General features: G+C 37.3%; 2 protein-coding genes across 3 annotated transcripts in view; one reads left to right on the top strand and one right to left on the bottom strand.

Annotated features, from left to right (window-relative positions):
- Positions 1-24,357, top strand: part of COG5 (component of oligomeric golgi complex 5) — a 145,833-nt gene that overhangs the window by 20,692 nt on the left and 100,784 nt on the right. The window contains exon 1 of one of the 2 annotated variants that reach the window (XM_088153478.1): positions 19,854-20,042. The exons of the other annotated variant lie outside the window; for it this stretch is intronic. Within the exon in view, the coding sequence (XP_088009604.1) occupies positions 19,985-20,042 (58 nt within the window). The 5' untranslated portion in view covers positions 19,854-19,984. Of the gene's footprint in view, positions 1-19,853; positions 20,043-24,357 lie in introns of those variants that run through there. 2 annotated transcript variants of the gene reach the window in all.
- GPR22 (G protein-coupled receptor 22) lies at positions 13,508-19,646 on the bottom strand. Its single transcript, XM_007422102.4, has 3 exons — positions 19,212-19,646; positions 17,281-18,288; positions 13,508-15,568 (listed from the first exon to the last, which is right to left on the bottom strand). The coding sequence occupies exon 3, from the start codon at positions 15,541-15,543 to the stop codon at positions 14,245-14,247; it is 1,299 nt and encodes a 432-aa protein (XP_007422164.1). The 5' UTR covers positions 15,544-15,568; positions 17,281-18,288; positions 19,212-19,646; the 3' UTR covers positions 13,508-14,244.

A 24,357-nucleotide genomic window follows, 5' to 3' on the forward strand; every position in this document is an offset into this window, starting at 1 on the left:
GTTAGTGTTGGTTTTGTTTGCATGCTATAAACTTGGCAGTAGTTGACAGAGGTCTGCTCTGTGTGTTTCTGCCACATGTAAAGTTCGAGCAGACCGTATTATGGTGGGGATCCCAGATGCTCTGTTTGCATGCTCCCACATAATTTTTTGGGTTCATAGGAGTTCCCTGGTTTTTTATTTCTGGTTGCAGCCACTTTCAGAAGATTTATGGAATGCAGAATTTTAATAAAGCTGACAAGTCTTTACTTTCCCCAAGTCCCAAGATGTAAGGCAATATATACCAGAAACTGACAAATGCTCTCTCTATACTCTTTGCGAAGGTGCTATTGAAACAAAATGAATTCATTTAAATCAAGTTGGGGTTGGATAATAGTTTAAGCCATTATTTGTAGCTCTGATGTATTAGATGGTTGAGATCTTTTTCTGCGGTACTGATACAGAGTGATACAAAACCTTACTCTCTTACTTTCTGTTTTCTGACAAATGCCATGTATCCTTTCTCTCCTTTAAAATGCTCTGCATCCATACATTCTATAAGACAATAGTAAACAGGAGAGGAAATTGCTAAGTTTATACTGCGAGCTATTTAGTAAATGGAATCTACAGTGAAATCAGTAATGAACAGTGGATATCATATAACATTTGCTGTCTTAGTTGTTGTGTTCTTTGAGCAGTTGTACACCTGATTGGTGTAACGACCCAAAAAGATTTATTGTCAATTAATGTATTTAATGTAATATGAGTGTTCAGTTAATAAGAGGTTAGGCAAATATAGTGGGGAGAAATTAAAGAAATCAAATGTAATGCATTATTTATACATTATTACATTATTAAGTGGAAAACTCTGTGGTTTTTCAGCTAGACTTGGCTAATGCCAAGAGGTATGGGAAAAAATACTTATGTAGCCCTCCAGCTTTCATGGGTTGACAAGAAGGATTAAAAGTAAGCATTCTGCTAGGAAGGCATAGTTTTTCCCCAAATAATTACCTGTGATTAAGAATAGAAGATAACATTGGAAACAAAGGAATGAACAAAAGGTGTAAAGGTAGTCCTCGGCTTATAACGGCAATTGGGAACAGAATTGCTGTCGCTAAATTACTGATTGTAAAGTGTGATGCCACATGACCATGCTGGATAACAGTGGTAATTCTGACAGTCCTGGTTGCCGTTGTTAAGCAAGGACCGTTCAGGTCATTAACCGAGGACCTTACATGACTGCGACTTCCAACTTCCTGCCGACTTCTCCATTGACTTTGCTTGTGAAAAGCCAGCAGGGAATGTTGGAAATCATGATCATGTGACTGCAGGGATGCTGCAGCAGCTGGAACTCCAAGGGTGTGTCATAAGTCCCTCTTGTTCAGCGCCATCGTAACTTTGAATGGTCACTGAACGAATGGTTATAAGTCAAGGACTGCCTGTAAATGGCTGCAGACATTGTTGCTGCAAAATGTGAAGATTAGCTTAGCACTGCTTTGGAAGAGCCATTTGCCTGGTAAATTTAACTCTTTGTAATGCCTAAACAGAGTCTCTCTCCCTACTTTCCTTTCCTCTCCAGTTATCTCTTCTCATTTCTCCATCCACTTTTGTTCCCCCATTTCTCCTCCCTCCCAGTAAAGCTTTTCTTTCCCCTGAACTCATTTCCATTCTGTTCCCCCCCCCCTTCTTTTATGCTTTTTGTGCTGGAATGTTGGAGGGGAACTTGTGTATGTCTGGGTGCGCATGTTGGGTGCATGCACATGCTTATATGTTTCTAAGAGTTATTGGATGTGTGAGAGAGAATAGTTGGTATGTGCAGATGGGAAACAATGACTTTTGTAAACAGAGTATCTTATTTTATAGCCATTTTAATTATTCATTTAATAATATAATTGTATTTGACTGAATATGGATTATAGTACTCTTTACAATTTGGTACTTATGTCAGACACTCCCTGCCAGTGGTGGGCAGGGTTAAGGCTGGGGTTTTCATGCCTTTTTCTCCTCCATGTTAAGGTTTTTAAATTCCTGAATAGAGTTCCAGTATTCTGTACAAATGAAGTGATGAATTCAGAGTTGTTGAATACATTTAGAAGCTGTGCCACTTGTTTATCTTAGGGAATCTTGACCTTTTTTTGGTCAAGTTGGCTTTTATATGGGGGAGCAAACATTGTATAAAATTCCTAACTTAGATGTAATAATGTCTAGCTGACATTTAATAACAAACGGTGCTGGATTCCAAAGTACCACATATATATGGATGTATGCCTCTGTTTCTGCAGTTTTCTTCTAGAAAGGGTTATGGTTGAGAATGCTTCAGGATTTCTAGGAAAAAGAGAGAGAGTTGAATCCATCGGCGTTATTCTGATCACAGAACAACCTTATCAATAAAATGTCTTCTCTTTTCACTCTGCATCTACTAGCACATTCCCCATAACTGTTCTTGAGGATTTGGAGGACTCCCAAGAACATGTTTGGGGGCCATGGTAAGAGACAGGAGGGAGAACATTGGGAACTCTTGTTTCATGAGCAGCAATCTTTAGGCATAAAATTGAAAAACCCCTATATATTTCCACCACATTTCATATGTGTGTGTGTGTGTGTGTGTGTGAGAGAGAGAGAGAGAGAGAGAGAGAGAGAGAGAGAGAGAGATTTTTTTAAAGAAAAATCATGTAAAGTAGTTTCTCTAACAACATTAAGGCACTTCCTTTGCATGAAGAGTCACCTTTGTCAATTTCTCAGCTGCATTGGCCTTCATTTTAACTATGGATTATTAATGTAGTTTCATTGGAAGCTGGCAGCTCATATTGATACGAATTGCAAGTATCTTTTTATCACTCTGCTGGTTCTCAGAGAAAAGAATTTTTGAAAGACCTTCAAGCAGAAGTTAATGCGTCTGAGGTGGTTGCAGGGTATGAGGCTGAACTGTAAACTTTAAAACTTGAGTTTAATGAGAAAGCAAATGGGCTCTGTGTTTTCAACAAATCAAAATAATTTCCTTAAATCGTGTTAGTCCTAGAGTAATATGTTTATCAATTTTTAGTGAATGATGAATGAAGTAATATTTAAGACTATAAGATTCACATTTCTTGCTTGTTCTTATTATTCTTGTGCACAGAAAATCCTCAAAATATATTTGACAGGCTTTTGGGAAAAAGTTGCTCCTCATGGTATAATTTTATATAAATTAACTTAAGATTTAATTTTCCTTTAGAAGTCTTTAAAATTGCTTTACCTATTCTAAATAATAATTAGTTGTTTAGTCACTGCTCTGCTGAAAGGGAATCCTTAATGGAATTAGGGTTCTAGTTTTAGCTTTCATGTTGTCTTTAAACAAACCTTTAATGTGCATATTTTGCCTTCATTAGAATAGAATTTATTCTTGAATGTGAACTTTTGAAAATGGAACCTAATGCGCTACTGTTCGTATGTTGAAATGTCTCAACTGAAACTTCTAAATTGCTTTATATAAGGAAGAATTATCCTTTTCTTATGGCATAGCAATATCTAATGTATTACACTGAATTTAAATGAGGTATATTCTCCAACTGGGTTCTCTCAAATCAGATAGATGCAAAGCATGTAGTATGACACTGATTCTCTCCACCCTCACCTCACTTCAGATGTTCCTTCTTCCTTATATAATATTGAACAATGTACTGAAATCTAGAAGATTGAAATTTGTGGCAACATTGTGGTTGCCCTTGTCATTCTGTAAAGAGAGATAGGTAGATAGGTAGATATTCTGTAAAGTGCTTCCTATTATTTTCCTCCTAACAATTGCTTTGTAACTTTTCTATCTAACGCAGATAATTTTTTAACTGACAAGAATTATGTGTAGGAATGAATGTGCTTTAACCATTTTTGGGATTGGAAAGATCTGAAAACTAGATTCAGTAGAGAAATGTAATACAATGTGCATAATCTTAGGAGTACAATCCTATCATCTGCCAGTAGCAAAGTATAATATAAAGCTTAAGATTCCCAGTGCAAGGGAATCTTCATAGGTTCCTGATTTTGCAAAGTTCTGAGCAGATTTCCTTTGAGGTAGCTGGCATTTGGTGCCACTTAGTCGTTCTGGCAAGCATATCGGTATTGTTGCAGTCGCCAACTTTGACTTATCTTTGCACATCAGTGGGTTTATCTTGCACATGTGGTGCTGTGATTAGCTCTACTGCCACAAGTCAAGCCTACAGCTGAATGTCAGACTACTGGCTCTGGTGCCCCAGTCCATGATAAATTCCAAGCAGTGGCAAGTGTTGAAAAGCAGATAAAATAAACATCAGCATTCAGTGAGCAACACACAAGGAATCCAACAAATGCCCCAGTATGCCAGCTGATAATGTCAGAACTGAATCCCTATTTTCTTCTCCAGTGCTGAGTATTTACTGTACTCCTTGCTCATATGGTAGAATGATGTCATGCAAGGTCTTTTTCAAAGTGGGGAGCACCCTACTTTATGTGTTTAGATGGCAGCTTTAGATGGCAGATAACAATTTTGCTGGCCGCTAACTCTGAGTAAGGCTTTTTTGCTATACCAGGTACTAGGTTTGAACTACTATCTTTAAATCTAATCTTACTCTTCAGTTGTTGTTATTGTTTTGCATTGACAAATGCAATATTAAAACAGACCTCTGTCCATTTTTTGTTTAACCACTACTGTATAAAGTTTGCTTTATTTAAGCATTTTTTTCCTTCTTATCTTTCATTCTGGAGAGGAATACTGTATTACGCATTCACACTATAAGGTCCTACTCCCATGGTCTCAATATGCAGTGAGAATCATTCTTAAGTTAATGTATGCCTTTTCATATAGATGGAAATCTCAAATGAGAAATTCACATGACTTTGGGATCTTTTTCATCATTCAAACTTTGTGATGTCTGAATTGTAGACCTGGGTGCCCCCCATACTTTAAATAAATAACCTGCTTGTCAGTAGAGGAGTATGGAAGAGTTAGAGATAGGCAGTGGTAAGGCCATTCTATTTAGAAATCCAGGACACTGGTTATTTCCTTTCAAGAAAAAAATTGTGGAACTATTTTTAGTTTGTTCCAGTTTCAGAATCCAAAGTATATGGGACTTCTGCAAATGTCTGAAATGGAAGAATATTATCCTCAAACAAGAAAATCCTAAATAAAGCGGAGCATGTAGTGGGGAAAGAGAAGAGTACAAGAAGAGGGTTCGTTCTAAAAATGTTGACTAGTCATTTAGTAGAGAAACTGAAGCATTCCAGTGACTGGCTTCACACATGGTAACAATCTTTTGACATAGACCAGATCAGGAAACAGACACCACAAGAAATACTGGAACTCTACTTCATTGGTATAAGTTATAATAATAGAATCTTGAAAGTATGACAGCATTTCCCCTTCCTTCTCTTTTATACCAAAGAGCAGTGTTCCTCAACCTTGGGAACTTTGAGATGGGTGGCTGGGGAGTTCTGGGAGTTGAAGTCCACCCATCTTAAAGTCGCCAAGGTTGAGGAACACTGCCAAAGAGAGTCAAAGTGGGTCAACCTTGAGTTTCTTTCTTACCCTTTCTTGTTTTTCTAGGCAAAATTCATGCTTCCCTAACAGCTAATATTTTTTTCCCAAGGCCATCACTTACTCCTCTACATGTGGTAAGGCATGGGTTGTTTTAATTATGATTTTTTGAACAGTTCACAATAACTGGGTTAATACATCATGGTAAGCCATAAATGATGATGACTGGACTTATATAATACAGTGGTACCTCGGGTCACGAACGCTTCTGTTCACGACCAATTCGGGTCACGAACAGCACCGTTCGCAAAATTTTGCTTCCGTTTGCGAACGCCGGATTGGGTGACGAACAGGATCCGTGGCCATTTTCCCTGCCTTGACACATGGTCATGGCTTCCTGTAGGGAGGGGGACTCTCCCTCCAAGCAATAACCGCCTCCCCACCCGCCTTCCTGTCCTCCATGCCAGAAGTCGCATCGAGCAAGGTTAGCGTTCTCTCTCTTCGTACTGTACTTTGTATCATATTTTTGTGGTTTAAAAAAAAAAATACATATGGTTCAGAACGGATTAACCGTAATTACATTGAACCTTATGGGAAAATTTGATTCGGGTCGCAACCAAAATTGGTTGGCGACCAAATTCGTAGGGGTCAGAACGGATTAACCATATTTACATTGAACCTTATGGGAAAATTTGATTCGGGTCGTGACCAATTTGGGTCGCGACCAGAGTCGTGGAACGAATTAAGTTCGTGAACCGAGGTACCACTGTACTCTTAAGACAAATGTCAAACAAATGACATCATGGCTTATCACGTGTGTGTGTGTGTGTGAAGAAAAAACACATTCTTAATATAATGACACTTTTGCATTGTGTGTCAGAACTCAGACCCTACTATTTTAGCTACAATATCCTGAACGGAAGGTTCCCTGGCTTGTTTGCTCCTTATATGAAAGGTCTGTGCTTACATGTTGGGAATAGTTGATCCAATTAATCAAACTCTTAAAAGCAACATTAGCTTTAGGCTGCAGTTCTTTGTACACGTATTTGAAAATAAGCTTTTTTCAACTCAATAGGACTTCATTCTTTGTAGGTATGATTAAGACTGTGCTATTAAATTAATATTTAAATCCATGAAATAAAATGGATTTATTGATTGGTTTCACATTATCAAGTTAAACCCATCCATCATGGCAGGACAAGAGATTTAAACATGGTAGTAAGTTAACTGAAGAACAATAAACTATTGTCTTAAACTTGATTAATAACTAGAACTGGGATATGCTATCTGATATAGGCATTGTTCCTTTTCACACTAAATGACTGCAGGGTAGCTGTGACAAAGATATGATTGGAATCAACTTGCAAACAATGTATTTATCAAACACTTGAGGAGCTATCAATCTGAAATGCAGTGTTTTAGTACTAGATCATCTGGTGCCAGGTTCTGTAAGTGTCTCTATAAGGATCACAAAACTGCAAAATAAAGCAACTTAAAGGTACCCCAAGCCCTAAAAATAAGTTGTATAATTAAAACAATTAAAATGTTGAAGCCTGATTATTCTCTAGCAGCTCTGTGGCATTGCATTCCATGCTATTTCAGAGGGGTCCCATTGTTATGGATGGGAGAAATGAATTGGCTGGTCCTGGTTACTAACTTACTTTAGGACCCAAGGTATAAGCTGGTTTACACATTGCACTAAATCACACTTTGCCTTAGACATGATTTGCTGAATAAATAGTCACCCAGAATCATTGAGAATCAGGCGGCATACAAGTTTAATAAATTATTAATAACCATAGAGGCCAATGATTCCCAGAACATCAAAACCAAACACATTATTTAATATAATGTATAAATATAGGTGTAAAATTGTATGGCATTGTTTCTTTTTGTTCCATAAAATACCTTAAAATAAACAGTAAGGACAGGATAATTTATTGTAAAATAGGATAATTTGTCAGTGGCAAAGGATATTGATCAGAAATATTTCAGATCTTCATTATGTTCAGTACCGAATTATTAATTCAATTCCTATTTAAACTTTTTCCAGTATGCTGTTAATCAAGTATCTGATAATACATCTTGTACTTCAAACTGAGTGTTGAAATGACAGGTATACAAGTTCTATATACTCTGAATTGCATCCATTGCATTGAAAATCAATATATAAGCTTATGCAGACGTTTCTGCAGTTGCATTATAAGGCATGTATCTCATGTGAGACAATATAGAATTAAAGGATTTAGGCTGGCAATGGCTGTACCATATCTGACTTTGAAAGAGTATGTAGCCCTATTTTCTGTACATCTGAGAATTAATGTGATCTACATTCAGTTTGATTAAAAATTTAGAATTGCTCTAACTATAATTTATTGTTATGTTCTTTAGTAGACATCTGTACTCTATTTATCTATTCTGTGCTATGTTCTAAATACTCTTTCAAAGTTTGGAGTACTTAGAATTATAGATAAGATACTGTGTTATGTGTAGGATTATTGTTCAGTTCAAACTCCAGTAAATTTTCCAGCTTGTTTGTCTTTTAATGCTTACTTAGAAACTGTCTTGCCAAATATTATTAGTAAATATTTTCTACTGTTGATGATCATTATTGTCTTGACTCTTTAAAATTAGACCCATGTAGTATAATTGTTGCTGAGGTTTTAAATATAGTCTTGCAAAAGGTGTCTTAGATTCAATCAAGGAGGCAAATACTGAATGTCTCCCAATACTTAAATATACTTGTACTGTGTTGCAGACCATCAAATATCATCTCCATTAAAATGAAAGTGACTGTATGTTGGTATTTCTATTGTACATTTGAATAATCATGAAGTTAGGGTAGTAGTAATGTAGTCATGTAGTAATACTGACAATAGGCTGGAGAGCCAGCACACGTAATGATACTAAGTAAAGTCATGGGGGTGCCTCACACTGGAGCAGGGTGCAGATTGGCAATCATTGCACAAACCCACAATTGTATGAGGATCAGGGGCAGACCATGTCTTTCCAAGGAGTAGAAATCTTGATAGTAAAATTAGGGGGCTTTTTGGTGCTGTGGATAGTTGGACACTTCAACTGACAAGTACTGTACTCAGGAAAAAGGATTCATCTCTCCCATATGGAAAATGGGCCCTCTTGGAGCCCACAGGGAGTACAAGTTAGAAGAAAAAAATCTCACAGCCCCTCCAGAAGTCATAAAGGAAGTGCCCCATTCCTGTACTTATCTGCTTGCCTGTTTGGCTGTAGATTTCTATAGAGGCAAAGTTCTAGTACTTCCATTGGTACTGACTTGATAAAAACCTTCACATTCTTCTTTAGGACCCTCTCCCCATGATGGTTGGAAACATTTATGGAAGACCCTTTCTTTGTTGATGTGGTTACAAAGACATTAAGAAGCATGCTTCAATTTGGTAAACTAATCGGTTCCCATTGGTGCTAGGGTTTTCTTGGCTATGAACCCATAATCCTCTCATGCTTTGATTGTAGAATGAAATAGTTTTCCTTTTGGCTGGTGTTCATGAAAAACATGGCTTGAACTTCTAATGGCTTACACCAGGATTATCAACAAAGAAGACTTTTCTCTAAGTTAGGAGGGCTGTTGCTATCAGTATGAACATGGATCTTTTGAGTGTGCTATTGATTTTTTTCCTGGCACAGATTTTCTTAGGAAAGATTAACACAGAACTGGAATTGACAACCTTCAATGTTTTCTGATGGAGCATCTGTGGAAGGGCTTCATATGACCACTCATTCCTTTGACTATAGCCTTTGTATTATATGATGTTTAAAAAAATTGGAAAATAAGGTTTTTTTAATACTACCTAGTATTGAGCAGAGTTACAGAGTGAAAGTGGTACCTATTACCCTTGATCTCCTTTTTTATAGACCACTTGTGCCACGTCATTGTTTATGCAAATTGGACTGGGAGAGGGAGGCATATAATCTGATATACATCATAGCAAGAAATGAGTGAAAATCTTCCTATCAAACCTAGCCCTAATGGTGTTCAGACTATGCAGTGCCCCTGGCAGTCTTCCAACAGTTTATGAACAATATCTGTAGGGACCTATTAGATCTTTGTCTAATTGTTTATTTGTATGTTTGGCTGATATAGTCCATTGACCTGTATCAACAAGAGAGACACATAAGATTGATGTTACAAAGGCTGCATAAATATAATCTGTATGCCAGTTAGCACTTTCAGTCTATCGTTGGTGGATTTTCTTGAACATTTTGCTTCTCTGACAGGAATTCTGATAGATTTGGTCAGGGTAAAAGCAGTATTGGCCTGGCATCCTCCATTCATAGTAAACTTCTCATGCCACTGCACAAACTCATGAGGCCCTGTGTGATAGAATGTCTAACAGACCCTGGGAACACAGAGGAGGGGGCAGGAGAGTTGAAGCAAAGATTCCTTAGGCCAGGGAAGAGAGAAAATGTGGGAAAGAGACTCAGAATAACTCCACTTTAATTATACTAGGTATAAGCTGATCTGGAGAATTGCTTTGGCAGGTTTTCAAGATTCTGTTCCATTACCCTGTTAGCCATAAAGATCATTCCAGAAATCTAAGTGGTTCTTGTTTTCATGAGTTTGCCACCCTCAAAAGGCTTGACACCTGGAAGACTGCCTCCGTGGGTGTTCATCTTTGAACTGCCTGACTGAACTGTGGGTTACACCACTATTCCTGTGATTCGGGACTGTTTTTTATTATGGTTTTAACCCCTATTTGTATCTGCCAACTGCTGATGAGTATGTTCAACTCTGGATTGCCTTATTGTGTCATCTCTGACTTAGGTGCAAAATTTACAGTGCAATTCATAATAGATAATACTATTAGAAACTTTGGTGATGGAGTTACATCTTACCGTTACTTGCCATCCTCAATCTGATGGTCAGACAGAGTGAACTGTGTCATCTTAGAATAATATTTGCTGTATTACATGACATATCAGCAGGACAGTTGGGTTGACCAGCTATCCTTCACTGAGTGCAATGTTCAACATGTCTCTACATAAGAGATAGGTTTTTAAGCTGACAACAGACACTTCGACAGCTGTCAAACCCAAAGTGATTTTTTTCTAAGCATGATTCTCACAACATTTTCTTTGGCAAGATTTAATGTGGGAGATGGTATGGGGTTATAAGAATTCCAGCCACTGAACTGTTTTTAATTCAGAACCAATATGTTCATGTGTTCATTCGAGTAGAAACTTTCTGATCCTTTTTCTAACAATGTTCTGATGACCTAGCAAGGAGGCAGTTCTCTTCACTAATAGGAAGGTCTGTAGTTGGATTTTACATCACACTGTAGATTTTACATTACAGGTAATCCCCAGTTTAAGAACGAGTTCTGTTCCCAAGGTCTGTCCTTAAGTCGAATTTGTATGTGAGGTGGAACAGTATTATTGTATAACACTGTATAAATAGTATTGTGTATTTAGCTCAAATCACTGTGTATTCAACTTGTATTTTGCTACAATAGGCTCTATTCTTAACTGTGGGTTGTCCTTAAACCAGGGGTTCTTAACCTAAGGGCTACCTGTACTTTTGAATTTCTATCAGTCTGGGAACCAACTCTTACATTAATTTGTGCTCGTTCCTTGCCTTAATGCTTGCTATTGAACAGCTGTATAAGAACTGTGCTCTGTTCATGCTGTCATAAGGAATCAGTTTACATAATGAAAGCAGTATTGAAACAAAAAATATACATAGTAGATCTCAACTTAAGGTTCTAGAAAAGGGGTTATCCATCAAGAACTTACCTGTTTAGCATCTAAGTGATAGGAGGGGATATGCTCAGAACAACAATCCTGGGAGGATGCCATAGATGTTCATGATTGCATATTCTTTTGTCAGTGTTGCTTCCATTGCTGATAGTTGAGTAAACTATATAGTGTTTGAACAAGGAGTGAAAGAAGTTTGCAGTGTCCATCTGTGATTCAGAGGAGATGAGGAGAAGGAGTGAAGGTCAGCTGCCCAAAAGCAATAGCTTGCCAATCACCTAAAGGTTAAGCCATGGTCTACAACTTAAATCAACTTAAATGTTGTTTTCATGAGTTTGCCACCCTACAACTTAAATCAAACATCTTCACATTAGAGTGTGCCTTAGCAGATTCTGAGCCAGGTTTATAAAACCTAAACCCTAAAGAACAACAACACCATCCAGTGAACAGATGTGCAAAACTGCAAGGCTGTGCTCTTTGGGAGTAAGACTCACAAGCTGTGGCTTAATCATGTGATTAATCATGTATCTGAGTGCAGCTTGGCAGCCTAGAACATAAATAGCCATGCATCTCACTAAGCATATTGTTAGAATGTTTGTAAGCTTTCTTCTTATCATTCCATGCCCTAGTCTTAAAATGACTGGAACTTTTGATTTCTGATCATCTGCCAACTGCATCTCCAGCCAGATTTCCTCTACTTAACCAGACACCACCAGCTACTAATGTAGATACTCTTGCTTATTTGTTGTGGATTGGTTATGCTGTAGATGAGAGATGCCAGATAGTACTCCCCACTTTACTCAGAGCAGACATATTTTGTGACATTATAATTTAAAAGCATTTGTAAGAAATAAAAATTTATCTTTTTTGAGTTGGCTTTGAGATCTTTTGGCTGATCTGTACTTCTAAGATATCAATTACAGTGAATTGATTATCAAGCTCATACTGTAGATAATTTAAAATGGTCATATGAATTTGAATTTTTATTAGTCTCAATTTGGTTACCTGTCTGATAACCTATCATAGATCAGTAACTTTCAGACCAGTGGATGTATACTTGAAATTTTGAGAATTTCATAGCTGCCATAGGAAGGGTTAACACATAATGCTGTTATGGTCACGGCCAATTACAAACGAATCTTTTACCAGAAGGCGAACTGGTGAGGTTGTTCTCCATCACCCCAATTTAACCTTTACCCTTTTTTTCTGGACTGAAGAATTATTTCCAAACAAAACAATCATTCAGAGTGTTTCAATACATCCTATAGTGATATCGAAGTAAATCAGGGATTGGCATGAAGCAGGTAATGGAATGAAATTCTTTTTAGCAGTTGCCAGATGATCTTCCAGTTGGACTATTCATACATCTCTGATTATTTAGACAACACTTAAAGTACATCTCATCCAGGAATGCTTGAAATGTTGAGTATTTGTTGACCTCCTACTTGGAGAGTATCCTAATAATAATGCATGTACAATTGGCTCCTGAAGGAGGACTGGTAATTTCCTTTTAAGAAAAGGCTGCCTTCTCCATCCCTATCTTGACTGGGAGCTTTGAGAACCAAGGAACTAAACCTGCACAATTTTGGCAGTCTGAAAGAATTGGTCAGGTTCTACAAAATACAGTTGCTGTAACAGTGTTGTGTGATTTAAGATGATTACAGTTAGATGTTGTAATAAACTACTATTTCAGATGCTAACCCTGCCCAGTTCATAAGAGTAAGAATTATATCTTGATAATATAAAGAGCAGGATAAGTATAAGTAGGATATTGTGTAGGTCCTTTTCTTTCATAAAGGTTAGATAGCAAACAGATTTTGTTCCTTGAACAAGAAGAGGCAGCTTTTTTGACAGATGAGCATGTATTATTTAAAACGGATGAGGAAACATTGCAGTACAAATTAATTGTTTGGATAGGCTCAGATATGCCTTCTAACGTTCTGTGCAAAATAATCCTCATCTGATAGTTTGATCCTACAATACTTTAGAAAGGATTTGAAAGGTGGCTGGGGGGTGGGGGGATACAGTATTGCAAAATTACTATAATTTTGTCTGAGTAAATTTTTATGTGGAGCACAGAAGACATTTAAAATGTGGAGTGATTTTGGAAAAGTCAGATATGATAAATATGGAAAAGTAGCCAAACAACCTTGGCATTTCTTCTTCTTTTGGACAGGTTTTTGATTTGGGAAAATACTTCTGGTCATCAACTTCAATTTGCTTAGAAATGTGAACAAGCACTTCAGCAGTATATAAGAACAATATTTCTAGATTGGGATATTGATGTATATGCACTTGAAGAATCCCTCAAAACACGCAACCAGTAGATAAATTCATTCATGTGCCCAAACAGAAATTTAGAAAGAATTCAAAATAGTTACAGTTTAGAAATTTCTTATTATACAATAGCTTTTAACTCATTTAAAATCAAACTTCTCTCAGGCTGATTCTCATACTAAAAAAAACCAAACCTCATTATATTCTTTTGATGAAAACTATTTGTAAAGGCATTTGTGGTGGCTCAAAATAATAGAGTACCTTGAACTCACAAAGCTGGTGGTGATCACTTGGGTACTTGGGGCACATAGCTATAATTTTAAGTTTATAATTGTAGTTGAGAAAAAGTTTTCAATTCATTGTCAGAAACCTGTATACTGTGCCGGAATAAGGCAGTTAGTAAAATTTAAAAACTTTACTGATGTGCACTATTTCTGTGGTACAAACCTTAAAAACAAAGCTTTAAATATTTAGAGCAAAATAAACATTTTTTAAAGTGAACACTATTTTAAGGCTTTTCTTTTTAGAAAATATTTACTTAAATGTATATTAGAGGACAGAGTATTGACAAAATATAACCATGATTTTACGCTAACAAACTGCCATGCAACACACATCTTGAATAATGAGGAAATAAATATACAGGTCTAATCTGTCTAATGCATGTCAAACAATTACAGTCTGGCTTATATTGTTTCCTTTGTTTTTAAATCTCTGTATTTGGCGGTAATGATTTATTTTTGATGTTTCCTCTTAAATAATCCAGTGGATACAGAAATCTAGTCTGTGACAACTTGAGGTACTAAACACTTCTGTCTTACTTCATTGTCTTCAAAAGTGATGGCCTTGTTTCTTTTAGGCTCAATCCATGAGTTGTGTATAACAGCACTGTTTGGAATTGGGTCAGCTTCCACTATTGAAACAACTCGTTTTTTCATTTTACTTTTCAGAACTTTCTGAAATTTCTGTCTGGTGAAGGCATACAGTAGAGGGTGAAAGATGGTAGTTCCATATGCCATGACTAGAAAACATAATCTCAACTTTACCAAAAGGTCACTTGGGCCCAAACATAAAATTATAGTGTTTAAAACTGTGATTGGTGTCCAACAGAGAAGAAAAGTTGAAATGATTAACAGCGACATTCGGAAGACTCTCTTCTGTCTTTCCCGTCGTTCGCGATGTCGCTTTACAGCCCGCCGTAGAGCAATTATAACAGAAACAGAAGTCCTTACACCAAAGACTACATTTCTCCCTCCGCTGCCTTGTGGTGCATCAGTCGTTTCCTGTTGTGTAGCCAAGGAAATAGTCTTCTTTTTTGCTTTCTTCTTCTGTCCTGTGGAAAATCTTGTTCCTATTCGGATATTAAGTGCCTGAAGTATTTTGCTATATGTAATAAGCATCACTACGACAGTGAAGAAGAAGATGGGGATTTGTACCAAAAGGTGATAGTACATGCCCAGTTCTGTGTGGTATTCATTGGCACTAACACACAAGAGCGTCTTGTTTTCCCATGTGTTGGCACTGTGAAAACTGAAGAAGTTTACTTCAATAAATGGAATCAAGAATGAGAAAAAAGAAACAATCCAGATTGATGTCATGAGTATTACAGCCCTTCCCATAGTCAAGATCCGATTTGCAGGTTTCACAGAGATGTCGTATCGGTCCAAAGTGATCGCAAACACGTTGATTGCGGTGGAAACACTTGCAAAGGACACACAAGCCTCATGGAAGCAGCAGATCAGTGCAGAATTATTCTCCAGCGGGAGCAGAAGAATAACGATGGTTAGAGGAATACATCCCACACAAATTATTACATCAAGAACATGAAGGTTCATTGTAATAATATTACTGACAGAGTTGATTAAATTGGATTTCATACAGTAAAGTACTAATACAGTGAGGTTGCTGCCAAGTCCTAAAACAATTTCTAACATCAGAAATCCAGTGAGAGAAACTTGAAAGCTTAATGGGTAAGACAGTGGCTGGTACATATTGGGGTCAGTGTCACTGACTGCATCTCGAACAGTAATGTTAGATTCAGACTGCATGTTGGCTTCTGGGGCGGAAGAGAAACACATCCTTTTCTTGGAAGTTTGTTTTGCTCTGAAAGAAGAGAAAGAAGATATGAAGCTGTTTGATTTGGAACACTCTTTTTTTTTTTTTTGCTTATCTGCAGAAAAAAATATATATATTTTTTGCCAGCAAATATACACTATTACTTGGTTTCGGGAATTAGAGGTTGTACTTATTTTTTTTAAATGATAAGGACAACATTTGTGGTGCACATTAAATGCATGCTTAGCTTTGGATTCCATGTTTAGGATGGATGGATGGATGGATATGTAGATAGGTAGAGGGAAAGGAGATGGTTATACATGTGCAAGAAATAAAAATTCTTCTTTTTCCCTCTGAATGCAAACTCTATCCTGATTTTCTAAAATTGCTCTGGAACTCTTTTGATTAAAAATCAGGGTAAAATCTTTACATAAATGATTTTATAAAATGCTGTAATCTTTAAAATTAGGATTATAACTATAAGCCTTACTTTTCATTAATAGCTCCATTTTCTACTGGGAAATTACCTGCCTTTATTATACATTTCCGTATATTAAAATGCATACAACTGTAAATGTACATGTGTATATAATGCTACAGACCAGTATAAGAAACTGAAATGTTATAGATACCCAGTGCATGGTCCTACTGTTTTATACCATTGCTGTATAGTATAAATGTACTATATTCCTATAAATGTACTATATTAGTGTATTCTCTTCTAGGAGATTTTTAATTGCTAGCAGAGAGTGCTTTTATATTGTCAAATTATGGAGCTGCATGAAGCAAGAGAATCTAATCATAACATATTTTTGTTACCTAATTAGGCGAGAAGGCATGTTTACAATGGTGGGGCTATTGTTGACAGAGGGAAATAGGTGATATATATTTGTCTATTGGTTCTAAAGTATAATATAAAAGTCTGAATATAATTTGGTGAAAAAGTAATTGCAACATTAGAGCTTATGCTATGACCACACCCGCAGCATTTTATTATAACAGTATGAAATATTTCTATCAGATGCCTGACAATGTATTGCTACTGATAGGTTAACCTATTTTAATACACTCAGCATACTACTGGGGCAGCCTAATGTTTATTTACGTTTAGGTCCCACTAAAGTGAGAGGGGCTTACTCCAAAAGAAATACGTGTAGGATTGCAGAATGAGAATTTGACTTATTTGCCCTGGGTGTTTCATGCCATCATTGTTCAAACAATAAAATTAACATCTGTTCAGTTAAAATAAACCAAAGAAATTATAAATTTGAATTATTTCAGCTGGAATTATCACTATTAAGAGGTATTTCTTAAAAACAGTGATTTCTTATTGTTGTAACTTTGAATATGAAAATAAACACAGAATAGCCATGAGTATCACCACTTAGTGGGGGCTTAATCACAAGTACTTTCAACAGCCATGCTAAATGCACTGTAAGTTATATTCTTTTACGCTGGATAACAAGACACTGAGAAAGAGTAGGAGTGGGTAAGATGAAGCAAGCCATAACCTAGCTTATCTTGCAAGAAGAAGCTGCAGGAACATGCAAAGTGAAATCTTAACAAAAATGGAAAATTTTCCATGTGCCAACTCTTCAACAGAAGATTAAACATCAAGTTGTATCAGTCAGATGTTCAGTTAAATAAAAGCAGAAATGTCAAGGGGGGAAGATAATTAAAATGAAATGTATCTCCAGGACTCGGCTCTGTTCTTTGGTAAACGTTAAACAGAGGTTGCGTGCACAAAGCTTCTGACCTACCTGATTTCGGTTGCCTCAAGGGTCTTTCAGCTCACTATAGCAGCTTGTCATAAATTCATACATGGTGTCGCTGACAGATTTTGACAGGCGTTTTCACTTGGCAACACAGAAATGACTGTGATCTGTTTCCTGCCTTGTGGAATATTTTAGTTTTCTTTCTGTTCCAGCACTTCAGCAGCAGTTTAAAAACCACCACCACCACAGAACACCCCCAAAGACTTAATTGCCTGGTAAAGTTCTACAGACCAGATTCTGGTGTAGACACGTTACTTTTCTTTTTCAAGCAACCGGTGGGGATAGCAGCACCTTTGTAAGTGGTTCATAATTTCTTATCCTTTGGGGGGGGGGTTGGCACCATTTTTTAAAAATTCCCTGAAGTAGCGTAAAACATAAATCGATACCACGTCACCGGCTTCAAAGATCTATTCTGATGTCCCCCCATAACAGTTTTAAATTGGTTTTGAGAGTCTTTCTGCTCATTAGACTGCAGTTACTGGTTTTATAACAAAAATCGATGCTGTAAATATTAATACAAGTTCTCCATGCCATGGACCATGTCAGCTGGTTTATCCTAGTTGTAGTTTCCATAAACTTTAGTCCTTGTAAGCAAGTGACCCAAGTAACATGTACAGAGATATTAAATCAATTTGGAATTACTTTTAGCTTGCTGGTTTTCCTTTTGGGGAAATTTTGTTTTACTGTTTCTTCGTTCATTGGCTGTATGGTTTTTCATTATAATTCCATCTATAAGACGTGTTCACCATTGTACCTTAGCAATAAGCCATTGTATTAGTACTTCCATTTGAACAGGTACTTCTTGATAAGCCACGTATGCTACTGCACTATCCATCATGCAAGATATAGTTTAGGTGTCCATGCCTTTGCTCTTTTGACGTCTCTACTATAAGCATATCTTGAAACTTGTGGGACCAGTGAGTGCTATTAAGATTCCCAGGTAGCTGTATTGTTCATGTAGTCAGAAACCAAGCTGAAGTAAATGATGAAAACCTTTAGAGGGGGGAGAAAAGTTAAAAATAAAGATTCAAGATTAATTTGAAGAAAGTGATCAATGGCAGTATTATCTATCACTCATGAAAACCATGTGAACAATATGCAGTGCCTTTTTTGGGGGGTGGGTGGGAAGTTTGCAACATTAAGAAGACTGAAGTATTTCCAAATATGGTTTGTTCTCCCCCTCTACAGATCTCCTCAGTTTGATCCTTTAAATTGGATGTATTTAAAGATGGCATTGAAAACAGAGGATGATAGCAGTAAGAAGGGTGTAATCTTTTCTTAATGCATTTGTAATTACAGTGCTATGAAAAGGAGCTTTTAACAAAACGCTTGTGGTCTTGTAAAAGGCTCAGTTGCTTCACAGAATTTTTAACTAGCCTATTTTGCACATACCTTTTGAATTCCTTACTGTATATAAACTTACTTACATTACACTTATTCAGACATATCTTCAGTAACGAAGCATTTAAGAGTAATACACCAACAAACAGAACCTTATTTTTCCTATCAAGCAATTGAGGATTTGCCACATAACCCATCTTCCACAAAGAAGCAGCTAACTGTGGATTATTGGAATGTATTGGTGATACATGGGGTTGTCCAATAATTTTACCATGGCCTTGATGAAAGCCCCTTTTAACTGTCATAAGAAATACTTAGCAGCTAGAACTCAAACTACACTGTCTCTGAAGAGCATTTTGGCAAAAATAGAGTAATCTTCCATTTTTCTACATCCCCAGATGAAGCATGTACCTTGTAAAATTGACAATGGAATGTTAACATTACGGGTGTCATCAAACATAAGAACAAGAAGTCAAACCAGAATTTTAAGCTGAACCTGTAATCTTTCCCCCTTCACCAACCTCGTTCCTTAGATGCTGCTAAGGCTCTGAATTGTAATAAGGAATGTACCTTACCTCTAGTGAGGACTGAGTAAATTCCCGAAGATGGTAGAGCAGTTCCAGGTTGGAGGGATTCATTGTGGTGTTGTTTTGTTTTGTTTTTTCACTTGTTAGCAGAGTGCAGGGGAGGAGAGTAAAAAGCATCTTTCCAAAATGTGGCCTTAGTGGAAATTTGTGTTTGCGCTGGGCTATTGTTTCAGCGTTTGGTTCATGCCTACAGCATGTAATGCTGTTCTTAGAGCCTGCTGCAGTCTCCCACTTCCTACTGTAGAATCAATAAGCATCTGCAAATGCATAATGAAAGTAATTTAACATACTGAAAGCTTCTTGTCTCCAGAGACGACAAAGAGGTTCAGTCGTTCGGAAGAAGGGCAGCTTGGCTGCTTAGAAAAGCTCATTCGGGAAGCTTGTGCAGAATGACAAGCTACCTTGTCTCTTCCCTTCACTGCAGAGAGATGCAGTGCGTTCACTATTTTTGATTGGTCAGTGATGTTGGGCTTAAACCGTGCTTCATGAATATGGGAGTGAATTTTATTTCTTCTCTGTTTTAGAGGGGGAATTCTCCTTTAAAGGGCTTCCTAAAAAGTGATTGGTGTATGATGCCTGGAGTATGTTAAAATATGGGTTTTAGCTGTGTTGCTTTGTACAGGATCTTTTTCTGGGCTGCATGAGCTCCATGAGATCTGTCCCAATAAGGGGGAACAGGTGGAATATGCACCTCTATTCTATATATTTAAACAGCTGAATTGCTTGTACCCTCAGTTTCTTTCAGGATCTTTGTTACGCAGATGCTTCTGATGGAAATCCACCCTCAGCAGTTGATGACACTCAGTTTTAGCAAGTCAGGTCAGCTTTGGTGCCTCCTCTGAACAAATTATCTTCATGATTTAAGAGTACAAAATTAGATTTTTGTATGGAATGCTCATATGAGATTTACACTATTAGTAAGAAGAATTCATTATTGTGATTAATAAATCCTGTTAGTGGGGGGGCGGGGGTTCCACAAACTTTGGTTTGCATTGAGAAATGCCTGGAACTTGAACTTTGTATGATTGCTTATTTCTTTTTTGGTGGGAGCCATTGAATAATGTTCTTATGCCTGGATTCTCTTTTTAAAAAACTCTTATCTGTGCATATCTGTATTCCTATTCCTTTTAATTGTTGTTGTGTCCATTAGAACTATTTTCCTCATTTATCAATACAATAATTGTTAATTTATATGATATGCTATAATAGCTGAGCAAATAATGTGAAGCACCCTTCTGGACCCATTCCTCAAAGCTATGAGACAACTGCTGAAAGGCTTGGTGTGGCTGCTTTGTGGTCTTGTCGAGATCTCCTGGGCACAGACGTTCTGCTGATGCAGCTGGGGAAATGTCTTGCTGAATGATTTGCAGAGTCCTAATTATCAATAAAGCAAGGAGTGGGATGTACATTTAGGTCTCAGTTGAATCAGGATGTGCTGCTAGATCAGATGATGAATAATATTTGGCAATTGCCTGTTTAAGAATCCATTAATCTAAAATTATGTCTTGTTAATAGTTCCTTGTCAATGTAGGTTGCACTGTAATGAGCTCGTTAGCAAAGCAGAAACATACTATCAGCTTTTAACAGGAGGTTGGATGGATGTAGACATGTTGTTCTGATATACATGTAAGTAAGTGTCCTCTCTGGATGAAGGCCAGAACTGCTAGAAAAACAGAAAATTTTGCAGCAGCTGCGTTGGTTACCAGTAGGATTCTGGGTACAATTCAAAGTGCTGCTCGATACCCATAAAGCCCTTTATGTCCTTGTTCCCTGTAAGACCATCTTTTTGGATGAGAGTCTGCCCATCCTTTGCGTTCTGCCTGGGATGGTATGCTGTGAGAGGTCAGAGGAATGGAGTCATGGGAATAGGGTTTTTTGTGGCCATTCTGACTCTATAGAAGACTCTCCCCCCAAATCAGGATGGCCCTCTCCTTGACATTATTTTGGAGAAAGGTGAAGATAGTCTTCTTCTGCTAGGCTTCTGAAGCATGAGTAGGGTGGGTAGGATATTGTTATATATGGTGCCCAGTAATTGTTTAATTTAATGTTGATTTTATATGCATGGGTCATTTTGTGTCATTTTTATGTTTCTATGCTGTTTTTTACTGATTGCTGTAAACTTGCTGAAGTCTATGGTTGGGACAGCATACAAATAATGTAAATAAATAGTGAAATATTAACTGCCATAAGATGTCCCTTTTTTCAATAAGGTGAAATGAACTCAGGGACCATTATCAATGTAGTTCTTAAAAGCAGCTGATTGTTCATAAAATTATTTCACGCGGTCTTCAGCATGGAACACTGGCTGAAGCATTGGTGGAGGTGGTGGCGGTGGTTTTTTTTGGCGCTTGTCCTGCATGGTTGTTTTTGCACTGCGCGGCACTGATTAGGGCTGAAAGGGAATAGCTGGCCCAAGATCATTGCATGCCTAAGGGACAACTAGAACCTGAGTCTTCCTGCTCCCAGTCCAGCATCTTAATCGCTACGCTATACTACACTGGCTCTCAGTGAAAGCATTGGTAACCTGACCAAATATATTCTAGCTGTCAGTCATGTGTTTTCTGGATGAGAGATCATGTTTTAGGCATTACATTTGGTTGACAGAGTACTTAGCATTTGTGAATATTCTTGGAGCTTCTGAATATTTCTAAAGCCCAGTACAACTGCAGCGGCCATAAGTGAGTATGAACAGTACCCATTTTTCTGAACTGTGTTTTCATTAAAGGCATTTGCCAAGTGAAAAAGAAATGCCCCCTACTGACACGCACAATTATGGGCTTCTTTAAAAATATTTAATATCCATATTTTGATGAAATTGCCCCCAAGTGGCCTCTCTCTGTTAGCCGATCCCAGATGACTTCTTGGTTTGCTGAGCCTCTGGGTAAGGAAGTGACAGGAGCAATGCCTAGAACATGAGCAGAGCAAGTCAAGAAGTGAATCTGACTGAGCACAAGCATGTGCCCACATTCAGGCCAACTCCATGTCTTCTGGAAGCTGCCCAAAACACAGCTCTTACAGAGAGTATTTGGGCCTAGATTTCATCTTGGTTGGGATACGGTTTGGTTTAGATAATCTATGTTTTCATTAGTTTGTGGACCTTTTATCTGTCTGCTTTTTGTCTGTTGTCTGTTGTTTCTTATGTATCTTATTTTTGAATTGCCAAGGGTCCTTGGGATTTGGTGGATCCAGATTTAAATGCAGAAAAACATATTTAAATGCCTAAAATAAAATATAATATATATAGATTGTATTACAAAGGAAACCAATAATGTTCATATGCAATTATCCAAATTACAAATATGTAATGTAGTAATATATGGACTTCTTTACTGATAGATTGATTCTTTATAAAGGCAAGCTAAATTTCAGATAGATGCTAGTGAAAAGAAATTTTAATTTTTTTCCCCTCAGCTTCATGGACCCCCAGAAACCTATCCATGGATCCCAGTTAAGAACTCTGCTCTAGACCCTTCACTGGACAGCAGAAATGAACTACGAACTGAGAACTTTACTTCTATTTAATAAAGCAAAGCAAAGTGAAATAAATTTTGTCTCAGAGTTGCTGAGGATTGGAAGGGGCATTGGGTCACTCATAGCACTAGCCTAAAGTCCTCAGGCTTTTTAGAGAATAGGGCAGCACTTGGCCATTGAGTGGCATGACAGAGGTCATGTCTGAAAACATTGGTGGGACCAAGGCCAAACGTGAGTTTGATTCCATTTAACTTACACGCAAGAAAAATAAATGTATATATTTATAAAGATTATTCCTCACGTATTTAATAATTTCTACATTCTGTTGCATTAGACAGTATATATAATCTGGCCACAGGGCTCAGGGTGGATGTACCAAGGGCTTTGGGTACCTGCCAGATATGTCTCTGTCCACTAGCTAAAATAAGCAAGTGTGGTATCCTGGTTTTTTCCCAGGAGTTAAATCAGAGTGGAACCTTACAGTGGAAAACTATTAGGGACTAACCCATAGAAAACAGTTTTTCTAGCCATTTTATTTGCGAGATAAAATTTATATTTTATAAAATGTAAACTGTGTATTTGGCCTCTGCAGTTATTTAGGTCTGTTTCTTAAAGTGCTTCAGTATAAACTAAAATTGGAGATAATGTTTTTGGTCCTTACCTTTCTGCCCACTGAATTTCGTAGCTGGGGTCCTCCATTTGGTAATCATGTTTTCTGAATATTGTCAGTTTTCCTGAAAGTGCCAGATGACATCCTGTGTTTACATTCAGCAAGCAGAATACCTGGTTTGTGTGTTGTGTTGTGATAAATGCATTCTCCCTCCAACTATTCTACATCTGATATCTTGTGATTACTCCTTTGGTAAGTTCACTGAGTTACTTACTAACGGATGTATTGCTTCTGATCAACTTCTAGTATGCAATCTTCACAATATCCTCCAGAAGATTTAAATGAATATCTACTGTATGTGTTTAAGTACTTCCTCTAGTTCTTCATATTGACTTGCTTCATTCAGAATCCAGACTATGTTTGAACAACATTAGCAGTGCTCTGGTTTGTCCAGATTATAATTTGTCCAGTTTGGATGCAACTGTGAGCCATACTTTGTTGTTAAACCAGAAATGGAGCATTGAGCTCATTTATGTAGTACAAAATCACCTGGCATTACCACTAAGCCATTCCATTCTTGTCCCCACTTGTCCCTTTTCGTGTGTGCAGGCAGCACCTCCTCTTTTCGTCCTCCAGGAGGATGGAGGCAAGTAAAGCAACATCTCATGCTTTCATGTGAGCTGAAAATGTGTGGTTGGCCAAGTAGAGTGAGATCTTGTAATTTAATTCACCTGCTTGATATTGAGAGGTGGGTGTGGAATTTTGTATAGTTTGAATGTTGCTGGATTTCTTGTGCCTTTGCCCATTAAAAAATCAAAATTGATACTAATATGCATATTGAGAGCAAGGTTCTGTATTTGAAACAGGAACTTAAGCTCAAGTGCTATACCCATTTTAAAGGGACAATTCAATGTGACATTTTGGCAGTCCTGAATCATTATTACATTTCATTTCAAAAGATGACCTTGAGTTTTAATACTGCCTCTTCACTTTTTTCAAGTCACACATGATTGTTAATCTCTATCATGCCCCAATTTAGTCATCTTTTTTACA

This window comes from Python bivittatus, unplaced genomic scaffold, assembly GCF_059951505.1.
Source record: "Python bivittatus isolate LINGU-HERP-01145 unplaced genomic scaffold, Pbiv_v1 ctg000010_np1212, whole genome shotgun sequence".
Lineage (NCBI taxonomy): Eukaryota > Metazoa > Chordata > Lepidosauria > Squamata > Pythonidae > Python > Python bivittatus.

Coding starts and splice junctions, on each gene's coding strand:
- GPR22 (XM_007422102.4), bottom strand. CDS start 15,543: ATGTGTTTCTCTTCCGCCCCAGAAGCCAACATGCAGTCTGAATCTAAC.